This window comes from Microtus pennsylvanicus, chromosome 17 (assembly GCF_037038515.1).
Source record: "Microtus pennsylvanicus isolate mMicPen1 chromosome 17, mMicPen1.hap1, whole genome shotgun sequence".
Taxonomy (NCBI): Eukaryota; Metazoa; Chordata; class Mammalia; order Rodentia; family Cricetidae; genus Microtus; species Microtus pennsylvanicus.
Genome location: NC_134595.1, coordinates 34,453,460 through 34,473,026, shown reverse-complemented (window position 1 = coordinate 34,473,026; position 19,567 = coordinate 34,453,460). Strand labels below are relative to the sequence as shown.

Here is a 19,567-nt window from a genome sequence, read left to right as displayed (position 1 = left end):
TTCCACATGTGCATTGTCACACTCATGTACCCAGACACATAAGCAAATGCTGTTTAATAAAAATAAAAATTTAAATGTTCCTATAGCTGCTAGCTCTGCAATTAATACAAATCGGGAATCAAATGTAAATGTTTGCATACTGACTACAAAAGCAAAACTATGTCTGATAATTAGACATATGTTTTTAAAGAGAACAAAATTCTCAAATCCCCATAATTCTATGTTTTCAAATCAGTACATGAAATTAATGGAAACATCTCAAACGCAAACATCAGGGAATTTAGAATTATATCCTGGGGCTGGAGAAATGGCTCTGCAGTTAAGAGCACTGGTTGCTCTTCCAATGGGCCCAGGTTCAATTCCCAGCACCCACACACTCAACCACTCCAATCCCAGCAGATCTAATATTCTCATCGGGCTTCCTTTTGCACCAGGCACACATTGTGCAGAGATATATATGCATGCAAAACATCCATATACATTAAAATGATTGAAAAGAGAATAATTGCACTCCTTCCTCAAAGAAATGCAAAATAAAATGACCTTGGATATTTTGTGAGATTCATAATGGAAATCTGCAGTTTGTGTAATGTTACGTCATAGTTCTAACACTTAGCCTGCCCATTGTGCTGCTCTTGGTTTAAGTAATTCCAGTATGTCTTTGCCTTGTTTATATCCGTTTCTCTCTTGTTTACACCCACAAACATAAACCCAGGATCATAGGCATACTTCTGTATTATTACAGACAGAAAATTTTAAGTGTACACTTAACCTTTTAATGGGTTCTTGAGCTATTTTCTCTCTAAAACCTACCTCCTTTCTTCATGAATCATCTATTGTCTTGCTAAAGGGAACCCACCATTAGCATTTATTTGACCAGTTATGTAGTAATATGGTATATAAAAAGATGAAAAATCACAATATAAAAATAAACTCTTAGGGCTGGGGAGGTGATGGCTCATTCATTAAAATTAGTTCTTGCTGTTCTAGTAGAGGATCCGAGTTCAATTCCCAGCATCCACATCAGGCAACTTACTAGCTGCCGTGACCCAGCTCCAGCATATCCAGTGCTCTGTTCTGGCCTCTGAAGATATACACAGACACATAAATAAATAATAAAGCAAATTTAGAACTAATAATAATGAAATCTAGTGCTCTTCTTTGCCTCATGTCATTTAGCCTATGTCTGGTGCAAAGAATCTTCTCCAACCACTGACAAGTACATGTTGTCCACCCCCATTGGCAACTACGTGTTTTAGAAGTAGGGTCGTGTTAAGCCAAACTTGTTAAACTCCTTACTTCTAAAGTGAAATTACAAGTTTTGTTAGATAATTAGGTTTTTGTTGGCTATCATGATTCATCAGAAATGAGTCCAAACAATTTTAATCCTTTTCCCTTGATTAAAAAATGGCATTTCCCCTTCCAGAATCGAACCCGGGTCCTCTAAAAGAGCAGCTACTCCTCTTCACTGCTGAGCCATCTCTCTAGCTCTCATCTTAGTTTTTTAAGCTTAAATTCCACATATATCTGGCCTCAGATCTCATGGAAGGAATTGCAGTTGTGTAGTTGAAGTTCTAAACACAGATGTCAAAAAAATTATTAAAACTTCCAAACTGGTTCCTGATATGCGGAGATAATTTCTTTTTTTTTTTTTTCTTTTTTCCCGAGACAGGGTTTCTCTGTAGCTATCAAGCCTGTCCTGGAACTAGCTCTCTTGTAGATCAGGCTGGCCTCGAACTCACAGGGATCCTCCTGCCTCTGCTGCCCGAGTGCTGGGATTAAAGGCGTGCACCACCACCACCCAGCATGGAGATAATTTCTGTAGCCAGAATGAAGAAGGGAAGGGAGTATGCTCTGCAGAAGAAATAGCTCTAGAGAATTTTGTTCCTTTCTGATTTTTCTAATAGTATAAGGTATAAAGTACAGTGCAAAACATGATGGATTTTTTAAAATGCATGACTTTAGAAATTTGTACATAGTAGAACATGTAGATCACAGAATAACCTAAATTTTAAGTTAATATTTTCTGCAAGTTCTACTTGAGTGGGGGGGGGGTTACCATTCTGTTTCACTATTTTTTGAGACAGATGGCTCCTTGTATAGTTTAGGCTGCCTTCCGCTCTCAGGTTACAGGGTTATAAGTTTGTGACTCTTTTTCCTGGCCATGGCGCCAACATATTCTGAACAGTGAAGTTAAATTAGAAGACCATGATATGGTAAGATTGTATTAAATTCTCCTTTGTAATGTACATACAGTGCTTTGTCTCCTATTTATTTTTACAAGTTCATAAAATATTTTTTAACCTTTACCACATAAAATTTCCATCCTATATAAGGTAATGTAAGTATTCTTCTAAAATAAGTTCAGAATCAAAGGAATTTGACCTGTTGAGCCAGAGTAAAAACATCAAACTGGTTGTGAGTTCAGTGATGATTTAATCACGCTGGATTTTATAGTTTTTAAAAAAGTAAGGCTGGAAGTGCATGACTTAGTAGTGATCGTGTGCATTTTATTCCCGCAGTACAGTTTATTGCTGCTTGTGAATAAAACCGAAAGCTATCTTTAAGGGGTGTTATTTTGTTAGTAGTGTTTAGATGGCAGAGCTGATGGTAGTCCAGAGGGTCATAAGATTTTGCCTCCATAAGACATTTATACTGAAGTGTGAAATGCCTCATATTTACGTGACCACATGTTACTTCCGGTAGTCTTTAGAACATGAGTGAGGTAGATTACTATAATCCTCAGAGGGGAACACTAAGGCACAGAAAAGCTGGTGAGTGGTCAGATATAGTGATGCTTACCTGTGGTCCCAGCCACTAAGGAGACTTCAGCAAAAGGATCATTTGCACTCAGGATTTCAAGACCTGAGCCACCTTACAAGAAGACCCATTTGAAAAGAAAATGGACACAGAACAGACAGACAGACTAGTAATTTACCCAAATGTCTTCTAAGAGCAGAGAGAATCATATGCCAGGGCTACCTGATTCTGTTACTCAGCCATAGTTTCACACTGTAGCCTTCAGAAAAATAACAGAAGAAATTCTGAAAGAATATGTGTAAAGCTCATTATATTAGGAAACTCAAATCTGGTGTTTTCTGCTTTTGGCAGATTTGGGGAGCTCCATGATCATGTGCTTCTTGAACAAGCAGACTTCTTCCTGAGTGCCTACCATTTGAAAGCACTGTCGGGAAAACAAGGAAGTGTAAGACATGGAAGAAGCATAAGATAGTGCCCTATCTCTACCCAGACAGTTTAGAAAATCAGTGTATTCATTAAAAATATTTTATAAGCATTTTTATGTGGAAGTACTATATAGTAATTTCAGGAAAACACTGAAGATACAGAATTACTGGGGATCTCATCCTGAGATGGATCATAAGAGTACTGATTCTTGGGCTGGAGAGTTGGCTCAGAGGTTAAGAGCACTAGCTGCTCTTCCAGAGGTACTGAGTTCAATTCCCAGTACCTACATGGTGGCTCACAACCATCTGTAATGAGATCTGATGCCCTCTTCTGGCCTGCAAACGTACATGCAGACAAAACATTGTATATGTAATAAATAAATCTTTAAAAAAAGAAAAGAGTACTAATTCTGACAAGTCTTCGGAAACGTGTGTATTCAGAATGCACATCTCTAATGTTTGTACCCACTCACTCTGAGTGAAAGGTCATTTGCTTATGAGGGGCCATGCCTGTTAGGAGATCTGCTCAGTTAACAGTAAGCAGCATAGTGTTTGTGAGGACTGTGTGCCTGCTGACTGGTGCAGAGTGAAGTCTTAATCAGCACTCCCTTGAGTCTGAATTGCCCTCTGTGGAATGAGGACTGAGGGTAGCCAGTGCTCCCACACTAGGAAGTCAGAACACTGATCTCAATGTTCAGCCTTCACATCTGGTCCATCACCCTCTTCTAAATGTCTTGAAATGAGAACTGAGTCTCAGTATCATTAGCTCAGTTTACTGGGTGCTTTTTAATAGCACAACAAATGAACAGACCATAATTTCTTTTCTTGTTTCTTCAGGTTAATCAGTTCAGGCAGCTGTATTCCAAAGTCATCAATGACAAGCATGATGATGTCATGGCCAAATTTGGCGCTATTCTGGCCCAAGGCATACTGGATGCAGGTAAATGTTCTTAGGTCTTCCAGATGTATTGTATAAATCTAATGAAACAGTTAATCTAATGTTCTGTATAACATCATGGAAATTGAGTCTGAAGCAAATAATTCCTGGGTAGAATTTGAGGAGTATATAATTTCCAGAGATAATTTTAATTTATTCAAGCACAAACATAATATTTGAATAGTAATCATTCCACTGCACTTACATGCAGTGTTCCCTCTTGCCTCCCTACTAAAGACTGAACCTAGAACATCACACATGGAATGTAGTTATACTACTGAGTAACTGCATATCACCCTTTTTATGTTTTATTTTGAGGCAGAGTCTATAAGTTGCCCTGGTTGGCCTTGAACTTGCTATCCTCTTGAGTCCACCTCTTACAAGTAGCTGACACAAATGCTCAGCAAGTCCTAATCCTTTTATATAACAACTGTATATGCTCAAGTTATTTTTTCTCTTTGTTCCTCTTTCTTGTTTTGTAAGGCCTCCCCTGTAGTGTTGGTAGCCTTGGAAATACTGGAGAGAAGTTAGAACAGTTCTATTCACTTGGTAAAGTGTTCAGTGACTTTCAGCTGGGGCTTCTTTTGTGGGAGGAGTAGGGAGAGTTCACTGTGTAATCCAGGCTACCCTCAAATTCAAACCAAACTTCCTATCTCAGCCTCCCGAGCACTGGAATCAAGATAGTCATGTGCCATTACATCCTGCAAAAATCCAATTCTTTACCTGATGAATTGGCTCGTCACTCTAATTCACTGGCTTTCAAGCTGTATTTCTCTATACTCCCCAAAGGGGTAGTCTAGAGGTGTAGCAAGAGACATAACGGGTTGGAGTTCAATCCATTCACTCTCTCACAGTACAAACTCATGATCAGAATCAGCTTATTTCATTCTTTATCATACTCTTCCTCAGAAAATGTGTTGAATCAAGAATTAAATGTTATAATTTTCCTTTTGTGGAGCTGGAGAGATGGCTCAGTGGTTAAGAGCACTTTCTGCTCTTGCAGAAGACCCAAATTCAGTTAGTTCCCAGCACCACATCAGGTGGGTCACAACCACCTATACCTTGAGTTTCAAGGATTCAACACCCTCTTCTACCTCTGTGTGGGCATCAGACACCCACATAGTACATATACAACATACATGTAAACAAAACACTCATGCACATAAAATAAACCATTAAGTGCTTTGGTAAACTCCTTTAATCCCAGCACTCAAGTTGCAGAGGCAGTTGGATTTCTGTGAATTCAAGGCTTGCCTGGTTCCAGGACATGATGAGTTCCAGGACAGCCAGGGCTAGATATTGAGACCCTGTCTCAAAGAAAAACAAAAACCAGCTAATTCACTAATACAGTACCTAAAAATGCTTATTTTCATCTTAATGGGTTGCTTTGCTAATGGTTTTTCTCTTTTTCTGCAGGTGGTCATAATGTCACAATCTCCTTACAGTCCCGGACTGGGCATACTCATATGCCTTCTGTGGTTGGCGTCCTTGTCTTCACCCAGTTCTGGTTCTGGTTTCCCCTTTCACACTTCTTGTCATTGGCTTATACCCCTACCTGTGTCATTGGCCTTAACAAGGACTTAAAGGTATGTCTGAGTTCTGAGCTTTGTGGGATATCCTTGTCATAACGGCCCACGTTCATAGAGTCCTGTGACTTGAAAGATGACCATTGCGGGTAGCATATTTTCATTCAGTCAGACTGAACTCAAGTTAGTCCTTAGCCCTTACAGAGTAGAGTGTGTCTGTAGAAGTTTTGAAAGGAAATGTTTACTAGCTGGACACATTTTTTTTAAGATTTATTTATTCTTATGTACATGAATGCTCTATCTGCATGTACACCTTTATGCCAGAAGAGGGCATCAGACCCCACTATAGATAGTTGTGAGCCACCAATTGGTTGCTGGGAATTGAACTCAGGATCTCTGGGAAAACAGCCAGTGTTCTTAACCTCTGAGCCATCTCTCCATGGACACATCTTTTGACAGAAAATGATGTGGTGGGGTACTTAGTACAAAAATACGAAGAGATTTTATATAAGCCATTCTGTGTATTTTGGGTGTTTTGGTTTGGTTTTTGTTTTGCAACAGGGTCTTACTTTGTAGCCCTAACTGGCCTGGAATTCATTATGCAAACCAAGCTGGCCTTCGTCTCACAGAGAACTGTCTGCCTTTTTCTCTAGAATACCTGAAGTAAAGGCATATGCATAGAGTCATTCTGTGTAGCTGGGTGATCTTTCAACTCAGGATCCCTCTGCCTTAACCTTCAGAGCACGGGGATTCCAGGCCTATGCCACCATGCTTGGCCACCTTAACCCAAAGGCAACAAGAGGTTCGGCACAATTCAGTAGCCAGTGTTGGTTCAAACTTTGAAAGTCTAACCCTGAGTCGTTTATTTTAGGCATATTTAAGCATAGCACAGTTTGATGAAAAATTTCCTGGTAATAATTAACTCGGTCTCGTGTACAACAAAGCTATGACTGCATCATAACTCTTAGTGAAGTGTGTATCTTTCATAAAGATGCAGTCTATAGATTGAAAAGAAGAGATAACATCATGAAAAGGGTCTGGGGGAGGATCCTGTGTGTCTCTAGCCACATAGGTAGCGCAGAGGTCGCCAGGCTATTAACCACATCCATTCCCAGACTTCTGGAGAGAAAATAGATGAGATATCTCTCTCTTTGAAGAGACAACCCTGCATGTTTAACATGACTGGTCCCCTAGTACTTATCTGTGAGCACAAAGATCTTGCCTATTCTATCCCTTCAGTAGTGGCAGAAAAGAAGATTGACAATGAGGAATCAGGGAGTCTGGCAGAACAGAACTGATCACAAAGGTTAAAAGCTTACATGCCCTGTTATCACAAGTTTTAATCACATTTTTAATGGGGTTTGTGATTGTGTGTTTCTCAGTCTTGCGACCTGGTGATTCATCTTGTTCTTTAAAGGTCAAAGGCTTCTGGACCTTTAAATACCTCTTACATTTTTGTCATTACTGTTGTTAAGATGTTTTGTTTAATTTTCAGAATGGAAAATTTTGTAAACTCAAATTTTTAATTAAAAATTCCTTATATTAATATTTTATTATAGCTGTACAACTAGTTATTCTTTATTAAGTATTTCAGTATTAAAACTGCTCACAGTTGCAAATATTCAGCATCTTTATCTCTCAAAACAACAGTATTTTGTTTTCCTAATCCCTAATATTTGACATTGTCTTTAAACCTCCTCTGTAATCTTTGGAGACTTGCAATCTGCCAAACAATTTTATACTGTTTTCATTCTTCACAATAAAAGTGAGGTAAACAAGATAAGTCCTGTCTCAGCAAATGTGGTTATTACCATTTTTTCATGAATGCAGATTAGGTAAGTAAAGAAAGCTGCAGCTAGAGAGCAGGTTTGTTCCATAAGTTATACGAAGCCAGTTTTCCATTGGGCCCGTGTTATATGGAAACTAATACAGACTAATAATGGCAGAATTACGTGGACAGACTAGTAAGTTTGTTAGTATGGTAAAAGGAGTCGTCATGGGGGTTCACTAAGTAGGTAACGTTGTCCCATGCTCACAGTGTGAGTAGGGCTTAGCCCACTAACACTGTGTGGTTTGTGAGAAAACAGAAAAGAAAATGATGCTTGGTCATCAAGCATTAAGATCTGTAGGGAACTGAGTACCAAAATTAATTCACAGCGCTTTTCATAGAGCGCTGACATGGAACCAGCACTGTTGTTGAACATTTAACCTGCATCTCCCTTTGTGTCCATATGCTTGAAAAACAGTGCATAAGTCTTGATATTATTTCCATGGAGAGAACAAAAGAGTATTTTATTTCTTCAGATGCCGAAAGTTCAATATAAATCAAATTGTAAACCATCCACATTTGCATATCCTGCCCCTCTGGAAGTACCAAAAGAAAAAGAAAAGGAAAAGGTACGTTTTTGATTCATTAAGTAACATTTGTTCTTATTAGAGAAGCTACTGGCTGTTTAACTGATATAGTTGCTTTTTGTTTGTTTTTGTTTGAGTTTTTTTTTGTTTTTTAAACAATCTTATTTTACATACCAATCCCAGTTCCCTCTCCCTCCCCTCAAGTGATAGAGTTTTTAAGTCTGGTTGGTTGGTTGGTTGGTTGGTTGGTTGGTTGGTTGGTTGGTTGGTTGGTTGGTTGGTTGGTTTGAGTAGGGTCTCACTCTGGGGTCCTGACTAACCTGGAACTTGGTAGTATATCATACTGACCTCAGACTCACAGAGTCCACCTGACTCTGCCTCCAGGTACAAAGATTAAGGCCTTGTACCATCATGCTGCACAACTTTAATTATGTGTGGGGAGGATATTCATCTGAGTGTGGGCGCTCATGGAGCTAGAGACATGAGATCAGCTGCCTGACAGCTCTTTTGGGAACCATACTCAGGTTCTTAGAAGAGCAGTATGTGTTCTTAGCTGCTGAGCCATCTTTCAGCCCCAACCTTGTTTGTTTGTTTTTTGTTGTTGTTGTTGTTGGTTTTGGTGGGGTTTTTTTGTTTTGTTTTTGGATTTTTTCGAGACAGGGTTTCTCTGTAGCTTTTGGTTCCTGTCCTGGAACTAGCTCTGTAGACCAGGCTGGCCTCGAACTGACAGAGATCCACCTGCCTCTGCCTCCCGAGTGCTGGGATTAAAGGCATGTGCCACCAACGCCCGGCTAACCTTGTTTGTTTTTAAAAGCAAACTTGTAGTGATAGCTAACATTAGACTTACATGTAAAGTAAAGGGCCTTTTTTCTTTTGGCATCCCAGCCCCATGATGCAAGACTTCGCTCTGTTCTGTCGGTACCTAATATCTATATATCTATATATATATATAGAGAGAGAGAGAGAGCTCTATATTATTTCTTTTATCTAATGCACCTGTATTTCTTTATATTTCTTTTGTCTGATGTACGTTTTTATTTGATACACCTCAAATGAGACTACAATAAAAGTGTTTGTGTACATATTTGTGTTCTTGTTCAAGTGTGTCTGTCACTTAAAATAGCAGGTAGGAATTATGTTGTCAAAAGTAACTCATGTTGCTGGGTGGTAGTGGCACACACATTTAATCTCAACGCTCAGGAGGCAGAGACAGGCAGATCTCTGAGTTATGAGTTCAAGGCCAGCCTACAAATTGAGCTCCAGGATAGTCAGGGCTGTTATACAGATAAACCTGGCGGAGGTGGGGGGATAGTAACTCAAGTTATTTTTTTTCTTTTTTTTATATGCATTGTTTTGCCATGGGTGTCAGGTCCCCATGAACTGGAGTTGTAGACAGTTGTGAGCTGCCTTGTGGGTGGTGAGAATTGAACCAATGTCCTCTGGAAGAGCAGTCAGTACTCTTAACCGCTGATTTATCTCTCCAGCCCTGATATTTATTTTCATGCATATTACCCAGTTTGCCTTGTGAAAATGAATAAAACTAACTTCACCAATGGTTTTGAGCACCTTCATTGATATATAAGAAATAATGGATTTACAGAGCTGCACTGGCTATGATGTTATACTCAATAAGACAAGCAGCCTTTTCATGATTCTTATGTGGGGAAAATTGTTCTTTATTTTAAGATAATGTTTCACATTAACTATCTGTTGATTTTGCTTTAAGTTTTGTGTATAAGTAGAGTTAATTTTACAACTGACCAAACTCAGGGTAGCAGCTGATGAATAGCCTTTCACAGCACCTTTATTACTCCATTTTCAAAGTCTTGTTTCCCCTTTGATTTCAAGTGAGATTCATCAAGAAAGGCCTCTCCTAGCTAACTATTGTGTATTACCATTTCAGGGTATCTAGTTACGAGAACATCTCTATGGCCAAGAATTTCTCAGTGTTTTCCCCATAAAGCCAACAAGAACATAGCACTTAAGTGTGTGTCTCAGAAGTAAATGATCGCAGATCACACCCAAGGAGGATCAGAAAGGGGGGAGTGGATGTTTTGGACTCAGCCCCAGTAGCTAAAGATGATAGTGGCAGCAAATGATGTGCCTTACTGTCAGTCCATTTACTCTCCTGTGGTTTTGTTGTTCGTGGTTACTGACAGGAAACAGACACTCTAGGACTGTTTTCTTTGGGCTGTTTCTTAGGATGTAGGTGAGAGATTATAACAGTTACCATTTTGACTGTTTTTAGGTTTCCACTGCTGTGTTATCTATTACTGCCAAAGCTAAAAAAAAGGAAAAAGAAAAAGAAAAAAAAGAGGAGGAGAAGATGGAAGTGGTAAGTGTAACTCGGTGGTCATATGTGTTAATCCTGTTGTGGCCAGATTCCTTAAACACCGTTGTACTTTGTGCTTAGCTTTTCCAATTATTTGTCCTGCTTTCAGCATACAGAATAATATCGTTATATTTAAAAGAAACCCTAGAAAACCATGTCTGTGTTAACTTGCTTTTCTTGTTGCTGTGACAATAGCTAACTAAAAGTGACTTTAAAGAGGAAAGAGTTTGGGCTCATGGTTTTGAAGGATACAGTCTGTTGGGGCAGGAAGCATGGTGGCTGGGGCTTCATCTTTGACCATGTTAGTGTGCAGCATGGCTTGCTTATATCTTAATCAGGAAGCAGAGAGTTAAGGCTGGCAGCAAAGCCACTCTGTGTCCCTTAGGCCCATCCCTTAAACCATGAGACCCCGTGTACAGAAAGTTCCCAAGTGTTCACATCCATGAGCTTCCAGAGGGCATTTGACAGCCCAGCCATAACACTGTCCATTTGTGGGAATGACAGATGAGTATAAAACAGGAGAGAGTTCAGAGAGAAAGTCACAGCTAAAAGTCGGCTCTGAAGAACAAAGCTTTAAGTAGACAGTGACTCAATGAAAAAGAAAGACTTTCGAAAGAACAGTAAATGACCCACTTCTGATCTCTGCTGGTAAACAAGTTATCCCATTCCCACCGCTAAGTGGAGTCTGCGGTCTTTTAGTTGTACTGTGTATCTGCCACTGCCTTGTAGCTGACGAGACTCAAGTGATGTGGGCCAAAAGTGATCCTTAGCTGATCGCCTTTCTCCCATCCTAGGATGAAGCAGAAAAGAAGGAAGAGAAAGAAAAGAAAAAAGAACCTGAACCAAACTTTCAGCTGTTGGATAACCCAGCACGAGTTATGCCTGCCCAGCTAAAGGTGTTAACAATGACAGAGACCTGCAGATACCAGCCTTTCAAACCAGTAAGTTACCAGTGGCTCTTAGCTGTATTTGCTGGGGCGGTATTAATCTGTAGGGCTAGGCAAGACTGACAGAAGAGGATTTTAGAGCAAGGCCACTAGTGTCTTTAAAAGAAAGAGTGTGCCCGACAAAAATAAGAACATACCCCTCAGCTCAGCTTCGTATAGATTTTTGAAGAACTTTTCTTTTCTCTAGTAATTTTTTTATTTTTATTTTATTTTTGAGGAGGAAGAGGAGGGGATTCAAAACAGTTTCTCTGTGTAACAGCCCTGGCTGTCCTGGAACTCACTTTATAGATCAGCCTTGCTTTGAACGCACAGAGATCCCTCTGCTTCTGCCTCCCCAGTGCTGGGATGTGCACTCTAGTAATTCTTTTTTATATATATTTATTTATTTATTATGTATACAATATTCTGTCTGTGTGTATGCCTGCAGGCCAGAAGAGGGCACCAGACCCCTCACAGATGGTTGTGAGCCACCGTGTGGTTGCTGGGAACTGAACTCAGGACCTTTGAAAGAGCAGGCAATGTTCTTAACCTCTGAGCCATCTCTCCAGCCTCCCACTGTAGTAATTCTTTTTCTTTTTTTTTTTTTTTTTTTTTTTTTGGTTTTTCGAGACAGGGTTTCTGTGTGGTTTTGGAGCCTGTCCTGGAACTAGCTCTTGTAGACCAGGCTGGTCTCGAACTCACGGAGATCCGCCTGCCTCTGCCTCCCAAGTGCTGGGATTAAAGGCGTGCGCCACCACCGCCCGGCTGTAATTCTTTTTCTTATTTGGTTTTTCGAGGCAGGGTTTCTCTGTAGCTTTGGAGCCTGTCCTGGGACTCGCTCTGTAGACCAGACTGGCCTCGAACTGACAGAGATCCGCCTGCCTCTGCCTCCCAAGTGCTGAGATTAAAGGCGTGCGCCACCACTGCCCGGCCCACTCTAGTAATTCTTAAGAACTGTTTTCTCTCTTGTGTCACAGATTTAGGCACATAACTACAGACCCAGAGACACTGGGCTGAATTTTAATATTCCAATCATAGGCTTTGTAAGTGCTAAATGTTTCTGTTCCCTCCATTTGTAAAATGGGAATTATCTTCTTAACTAATAATCATAGATCAAAAACTTGAATATGCAGCCCCATGTGGTGACACAAATGCCTTTAATCCCAGCACTTGGGAGGCAGAGGACAGCCTGGTATACGAAGCAAGTTCTAGGACAGCCAAGACTGTTACACAGAGAAACCCTGTCTCAAGAAACCAGAAAGGAAAAAAAAAAATTTATTTGCAGGCACTGGGAAACTAGGAACAAGACCTGGCCCTGCCAAATAAGTGATCACCTTCATAATCACACTGTTGTCATAAACACACTGAATTTTAGAATTTCAAAAGAGCGTCTTTGTGATAGTCAGTTCATCCCAAGCCAGAATGTTTCTTATTAGGAACAAGTGTATATTGGTTACCTTCTCGTTATTGTGACAGACTCACTTGCAGAACTTAAGGGAGGCTTTATTTTGACTTGGGATTTGAGAGGGTATAGTCCATTATGGAGTTTGTTGCAGCAGGAGTGAGTGTCCAGGGCTCCTCACGTCTCAGAAGACTAGGAAGTGGAGTCAGGAAGCAGGCCCAGGATATGACTCCCAAGGCTTGCCCTTATGTCTGTCAGTTGCGCCCTACATTCCAAAGGATCATAAGCTCCCAAAACAATACCAACATCTGAGCACCAAGTGTATAAACACATAAGTCTGTGGGGGACATTACACATTCAAACCATGATAAAAATGCTTATCAGAAATTTTATTTTTGAAACAAGGTCTTACTGTGTAGTCTCTCTGGCCTAGAACTTACTATGCAGCCTAGACTGGCCTTGAACCAATTGGCAGTCCTCCTGGCTAGGGCTCCTCAGTGCTAAGATAAAGACATACTACCCCTGACCCGGGTTTCTTAAATCTAGAAAGACTTACCAGTAGACCAACCCATACAAGATATCCAGATATTGAGCCTGTGGTTTGAAATATTATAGATGAGATTTCTGTAAATTTATTTTTAATCAATCCAATGATAAATTAAAAACAGCTCTTGTTTCGGGTATGAACCAAGGTGTTCCTGACTAGATTTTCAGCTTATAGAGACAAAGACAAGAAATGGACATTGTTGTGTGGTTGTTTCAAGCTGAAGGTGAACATGGCCGGGTTTGTATCCTGGCCCTTTTATTCAGTGGTGTGACTTAGTAATCTCTTTGTATTTCATTTTCTTCACCTGTAAAATTCTGTACTAATTAGAGTAGAGTAATTGCCTCTACTCTAGTGATAGAGTGAGGGAGGGCATTTCCAGGTCAGTCCCAGGTGGATTTCTTCAGGTTGGTGCAGGTGCTCTCAAGTTTATTAGAGGTGACTACACACATTTGTTAATGTATTAAGTTTTATACATTAAAGGAATGTTTACATTCCTTTATATTGTGTGAATTATTTTTCATCTTAATAAAGATCACTTCTTCATATGTACATTAAAGAAAGAAATTGCCCTTTAACCCACTCCATACTCTCAATGACAAGGTCATCAACATGTTTCTCAGATTGGAAAGATACTCTGAAGATTGGTGTTTCATTCCTTTAATCCCAGCACTTGGAATACTGAGGCAGGTGGATTCTGTGAGTTGTAGTCTGAGCTCCAAGCCAACCTTGACTATATACTGAGACTCTGTCTCAATTCCCACCTCAAAAAAAAAGAAGTATTATGATAATGTCTCTACTCTGCTTCATCAAGAATTTGCCATCTTAGGTGCTTAATAGCGTTTTAGTCAGCAGAATAGCAAAGGAATTTTTTCTCCAGCTCGAGAAGCATTAATCAATCTAAAATGCAGCATAAATAACTCTTTAGATATGTGGATTGTGTTGCAGAATGTGAGTGAGATCATTTAGTTCTGATGAGCATACTGATGAGAAGTTAGAACCCATAGCTAGAGGTTTCTAGAATCTTGGAAGTTCTCTTCTAAATGGGTATTTTATTCTGCTTGGAGGTTCATCTCCATTTGCTCAACTAGGAATTTACATAAACGTTTAGGCTATGGAAGATGAGGACAGTGGTCATATTCTCTGTTGTTCTTAGGCTGTTGGTAATCTAGGCAGATAGTCCATTCATACAATGGCTTCTTTACAAGAAAAGCAAACTTCTTAAGAGAGAGAGCTGTGGATTCTTTGGTGTGAGTACATGTGTTAAGAGGGGGAAAATGGTCTAGAAATTCTTGGAGGCACACCAGTTTTATAGCACAGCAAGGCAGAGTCTTGATGAGCAAAATCAGATTAGTTTCAACTGCAGAGATATTCACCCATGTGAGTCCTTTGACTGATGGTCTTGTGCTGCTTTCCTTCCCAGTAATGTGCTTTGTAGAAGTATGCTTTTTCCAGATGTGCCTTGCCACTGTTGACTGATTTGATTACAGAGAGTAACTTTCCATTTCCTTTGACACAGGCAAGCAAATAGAATAAGATTAGCATGCCAGGGATGGTTGACTAGTTTGGTGTTTGAATTTACCATCAGCTAATAGGCTGAGAGAGGGCTTAATAGGATTGCTACTACAGTCTACTTTCCTTGTCTTTCCATCTGGTTTTTCATTACTTACATCACAGTAGTTTCCAAATTACAGTGAAAACTCAGATATCTGTTATATTTATTATTTTCTCTGACATTCTAGAATTGCTGGAGGAAAAAACAACCTATTTGCAGATTTTCTTGAAGCACACAAATAAGAGTGCTTCAAAAACTGTAATTCAGGGCTGGGGAGATGACCCAGCAATTAAAGCCTTAACATATGTTGTGCTGTGTGTGTAGGAGCACAACAAAAAAACTATAATATACATTCATATAAAAGGTCTAAGGGGGGGGGGGGCTGGAGAGATGGCTCAGTGGTTAAGAGCACTGCCTGCTCTTCCAAAGGTCCTGAGTTCAATTCCCGGCAACCACATGGTGGCTCTCAACCATCTGGAATGAGGTCTGGTGCCCTCTTCTGGCCTGCAGACATACACACAGACAGAATATTGTATACATAATAAATAAATAAATTTTAAAAAAAAAAAAAAAGGTCTAAGGGTGCTTGTTACTCTTCCAGAGAACTCGGGGTCTGTTCTCCAAACTTACATAGTAGCTCACTGCTGTCTGTCACCCCAGTTCCAGAGAATGCAGTGCCCTCTTCTAGCCTCCTCAGCTATAATACACATGAGGCACAGACATTGATACAGACAAAACACCTACCCACATAAAAAAAAAACAAATTAAAAATCTTTTAAAAGGTTGTGGGGTTAGTCTCCAGGCTTAGGCTAGCTTTTCCATGTTTGAAACAAACTCTGGAGTGGTGATAAAGTTGCTGGTCAAAACTACTGTCTTGAGTGGGGTAGGAAGGAAGTAGAATGCGATGTTGGGGCAGTAAACATTCTACCAACAGTCAGACGGAGGTTAGTAAGCATTTCTCTGGGTGGGAAGCACTTCTGTTGGAATGCAGCATCCCGTAGAACAGTGTCCTGTGGCCCACAGTGCACTGGGTTAAATTGGCAGTCCTCAGTGAAGAGGAGTTGTTTCATGCTAGTGTAATTCTCCCTCAGTCTTTACTTTACACAGCAAGTGTTGTGGGTCCACGGCAGAGCATTGTGAAACGTGAGTGGAGCTGACTGTGTTTTCCTGTGTTTATGCAGCTCTCCATTGGAGGCATCATAATTCTGAAAGACACCAGTGAAGACATTGAAGAACTTGTGGAACCTGTGGCAGCGCATGGCCCAAAAATTGAAGAGGAGGAACAAGAACCAGAGCCCCCAGAACCATTCGAATATATTGACGATTAAGGATTGGGGTAAGTGTAAACAGAGAATGGACTTTAGTTTCCTGGCCACCCTGACCCAAATAATCACACAGAAACTATATTAATTCCAACACTGTTTGACCAATGATTCATGCATATTTCTAGCTAGCTCTTAACATCTTAAATTAACCGTTTCTATTAATCTGTGATCACTGTGAGGCTGTGGCTTACCAGTAAGGCACCAGCCTCTCCTTTGGCAGCTACATGGCGTCTCCTTGACTCTGCCTACTTTCTGTCTGTATCTCTGTTGGGGTTTCCCGCCTGGCTTTACTCTGCTAAACCATTGGCTGAAACAGCTTTATTTATCAACCATGAAACAGCTTTATTTATCAACCAATAAAATCAACACATACAGAAAGACATCCCATATCAGGTAAGTATTCATCAGTCACTTCTGAAGGAAAGCAAGAATAATGCTGTTTCACTTCTCCTCCTTTTATTCGCTCCTTATTTATCCAGATAGCATGGCTGGATAAATGAGCTGGAGAGATGGCTCAGAGGTTCAGAGCACTGGCTGCTCTTCCAGAGGTCCTGAGTTTAATTCCCAGCAACCACATGGTGACTCACAGCCATCTATAGTAAGATCTGGCGCCCTCTTCTGGTGTGCAGGCATACATGGAGGCAGAATGTTGTATATATAATAAATAAATCTTTAAAAAAAAATTTCCCCTTTCTCAATCCATCTTCACATGTGCACTTTTTCTTTCTTCTTTTTGACTTTGTGCTGTCGTGCTCTGCTGACTCCTCAGAGCCGCTAGTCTGTAGACTCTTCTTAAGGAGCCAGGTGGTGGTGGCGCACACAAGAGGCAGAGGCAAGAGGATCTCTGTGAGTTCAAGGCCAGCCTGGTTTACACAGTGAGTTCCAGGACAGGCTCACAGAGATCCTGCTGTCTATGCCTCCTGAATGCTGAAATTAAAGGCGTGTGTACACATACTCCTATGGATTTCCTCTGTCCTTGTCCTCTTGGCAGTGATTCTGGCACTGGAGCTTCAACATTCACATGTTCTGTAGAGCTATAAAGACCCTGGGGTCAAACTATACCACAAACACCTCTGACTGATCAAAGATGATTACACCAGCTGTTTAAAACGGAGGTGATGGGGTTGCTGGAGAGATGGCTCAGCAGTTAAGAGCACCGCCTGCATTATATGAAACTGTCACTCATTTAATCTCTCATTTTCCTTTATAATCACATATTTGAAAACACATACAAAAGATACGTAATTATTTCTTTAGTTTCACTAACCTAACAGACATTTTCAGAAAAATGGGAATTACTTTTACTCTTTAAAGAAAGTAGGCAGCCAGGGAGATGGTTATGGGTAAAGGCTCTTGCCAATATCCCTGACAGCCTGAATTCAATCCCTAAGACCCCCTAAGGTGGGAGGCAAGCACAAACTTCTGCATAAAATCCTCTGACTACCACAGGCATGTTGTACACACAGGTACCACATAATACAAAATAAATAACATTTGTTTTAAAAAAAAAAGGAAGAAAATAGGAGCTCTATCATTTGCTACAGTAGTATTAAAAATATATTTAGGGCTGCGATTGTAGCTCAGTGATGGAGTATTTATTGACCCTACACAGGGTCCTGAGTTCAGCAGCACACACAAAATGTACAAGTTGCTAATCTAGTGTAGTGTATGCATTAATTAGCAATTAATAACGGGACTCGCCCTGCCATTATTTAGAAAGTAAAATCCTGTCTCAGCGAGTGGAAGATGTGTAGTAAGTGCTCTGCTGTTCACTGCCCGGCATGCTTGTCCTGTGATCTCTCAGGACTGACTCACGGTGGCCATTTCAGCCTTTCCTACTACCTCCCTGAGACCAACCTGTTGTATAGTTCAAGACAGTGGCTTAGAAGTACAGCTAGAAATTGAGCTTTTGGGTGTGTTTTAAAGGGTGAAATACTTATGTGTTATGAATTTGGAGAGCAGAGCATCACAAGCTTGGTATAACAGGGCTGTAGGTGCTGAGTGAAGCTGGGTTTAGATTTCAAATAGTAATTTAAAAAAAAACAAACTTCGGGAATAATGAACAATGTCAACTTCTGCCACTTTCTTTTTCCCCAGGATTTCACCTGCTCAGTGAAGATGTCTATCCTGGCGCATACTGAAATGTCTGTGAGGGAACCCACGCTAGACCTATTCGATGCACGCATCATTGCCTACGCTGACCTAAAGAACCTGTGTCCCGAGTCTTTGGTTGAGAAGAAGATACACAGCTGTTAGTGTGCTCTTTCACAGAATTTGGTTTTCAAATAAATATATTAAAATCTCCAGATCAATAAGACTTTAGTTGGTTGGTTTTTCTTCTTTTCTCTCTTGTTGTTTTTGTTGCTTTGTTTTTGAGATAGAGTCTCTCTGTAGCCCTGGCTGTCCTAGAACTCACTAGACCAGGTTGGCCTTGAACTCATAGAGATCTACCCACCTCTACCTCCTGAGTGCAGTTGATTTGTTTTTCAACCTGTTTTTTTGTTTTGCTTTGTTTTTTATGGATCTGATACCACCACCATAATCTAATAAGCTTGCTAGCATCTGGCCATGATTCCAGCATTTAGGGAGCTGAAGCAGGAGAGCTTTGGTTCTTAGAGTTAAGCTTAGGAGACTGGATTTGAAGAACTGTTTTCTGCAGCTAGACAAGTGCTCTATCACTGAGTTATGAACTGTCTCCAGCCCAAATGTGGAGGAAAATGAATAAATAAACCTCTAGAGAGGTCAGCCCTAATGCACTCATCTATCCAGTCTTGTTAGGTCTGGGTCTAAAGGTTACTGATTTCCAAGGACGGTTCCACATAGTTAATTTCATTGTATCCCCTTCTTTGTAAATTCCCTGTTTCCTCAATATCAGATGATTCTATAAAAGAAATTATCTAATTTCCTAGCCTCTCATTAGCTATGCCCTTCCTGTTCAAGCTCTTAATGTTGCTTGCATTTCAGACAGTTATCTCTTACATTTCCCTTAATCTATGAAATGATCGAAAAACAGAAGTGTCTTGAGTACACCATCATCCAGAAGTAAGCAGTCTGGGAAGAGGTAGTATATTCACCACCCTGCTTAAGGAAAGAGCACGATTCTCGTTAGGCATTGCACTTGGATCTGAGTTTCATGAGACTTTCCTGGTGGATTTTGTTTTTCCCTAGATTTCCTGGGAAATGCTGAAAGCTGACAGCAGAATAAAGTCACATGAAAAGGATAGGACTTAGAAGTTGGGGAGAGAAATCTGTAGAAGGAATCGGAGGGTGGAAGGCAGAAATTATCCCCTTTCTAGGATGAAAGGCTAGTTAGGCTAACAACAAAAAGGTGGAAGTAGATGATGTGGTTTCAGAAACTGGGTCTGAAAAAGAGGAACATGGGATGTATTCATACTTGGTTTCTAGCCATAAATAAAGGACATTGAGCCTATAATTTGTGATCCTAGAGAAGCTAAATAAGAAGGAGAACCCAAAGAAAGA

At 40.3% G+C, this 19,567-nt stretch overlaps 1 protein-coding gene across 2 annotated transcripts in view; it reads left to right on the top strand.

The window, feature by feature from the left end:
* Positions 1–18,404, top strand: part of Psmd1 (proteasome 26S subunit, non-ATPase 1) — a 78,242-nt gene extending 59,838 nt beyond the window's left edge. For both annotated transcript variants that reach the window (XM_075951128.1, XM_075951127.1), the window contains exons 19-25: positions 4,023–4,125; positions 5,539–5,708; positions 7,953–8,045; positions 10,252–10,338; positions 11,130–11,276; positions 15,944–16,098; positions 18,185–18,404. In XM_075951128.1, coding sequence (XP_075807243.1) covers positions 4,023–4,125; positions 5,539–5,708; positions 7,953–8,045; positions 10,252–10,338; positions 11,130–11,276; positions 15,944–16,090 — 747 coding nt within the window. In that variant the 3' untranslated portion in view covers positions 16,091–16,098; positions 18,185–18,404. The remainder of the gene's footprint in view (positions 1–4,022; positions 4,126–5,538; positions 5,709–7,952; positions 8,046–10,251; positions 10,339–11,129; positions 11,277–15,943; positions 16,099–18,184) is intronic.
* Positions 18,405–19,567: the final 1,163 nt, after the last annotated feature.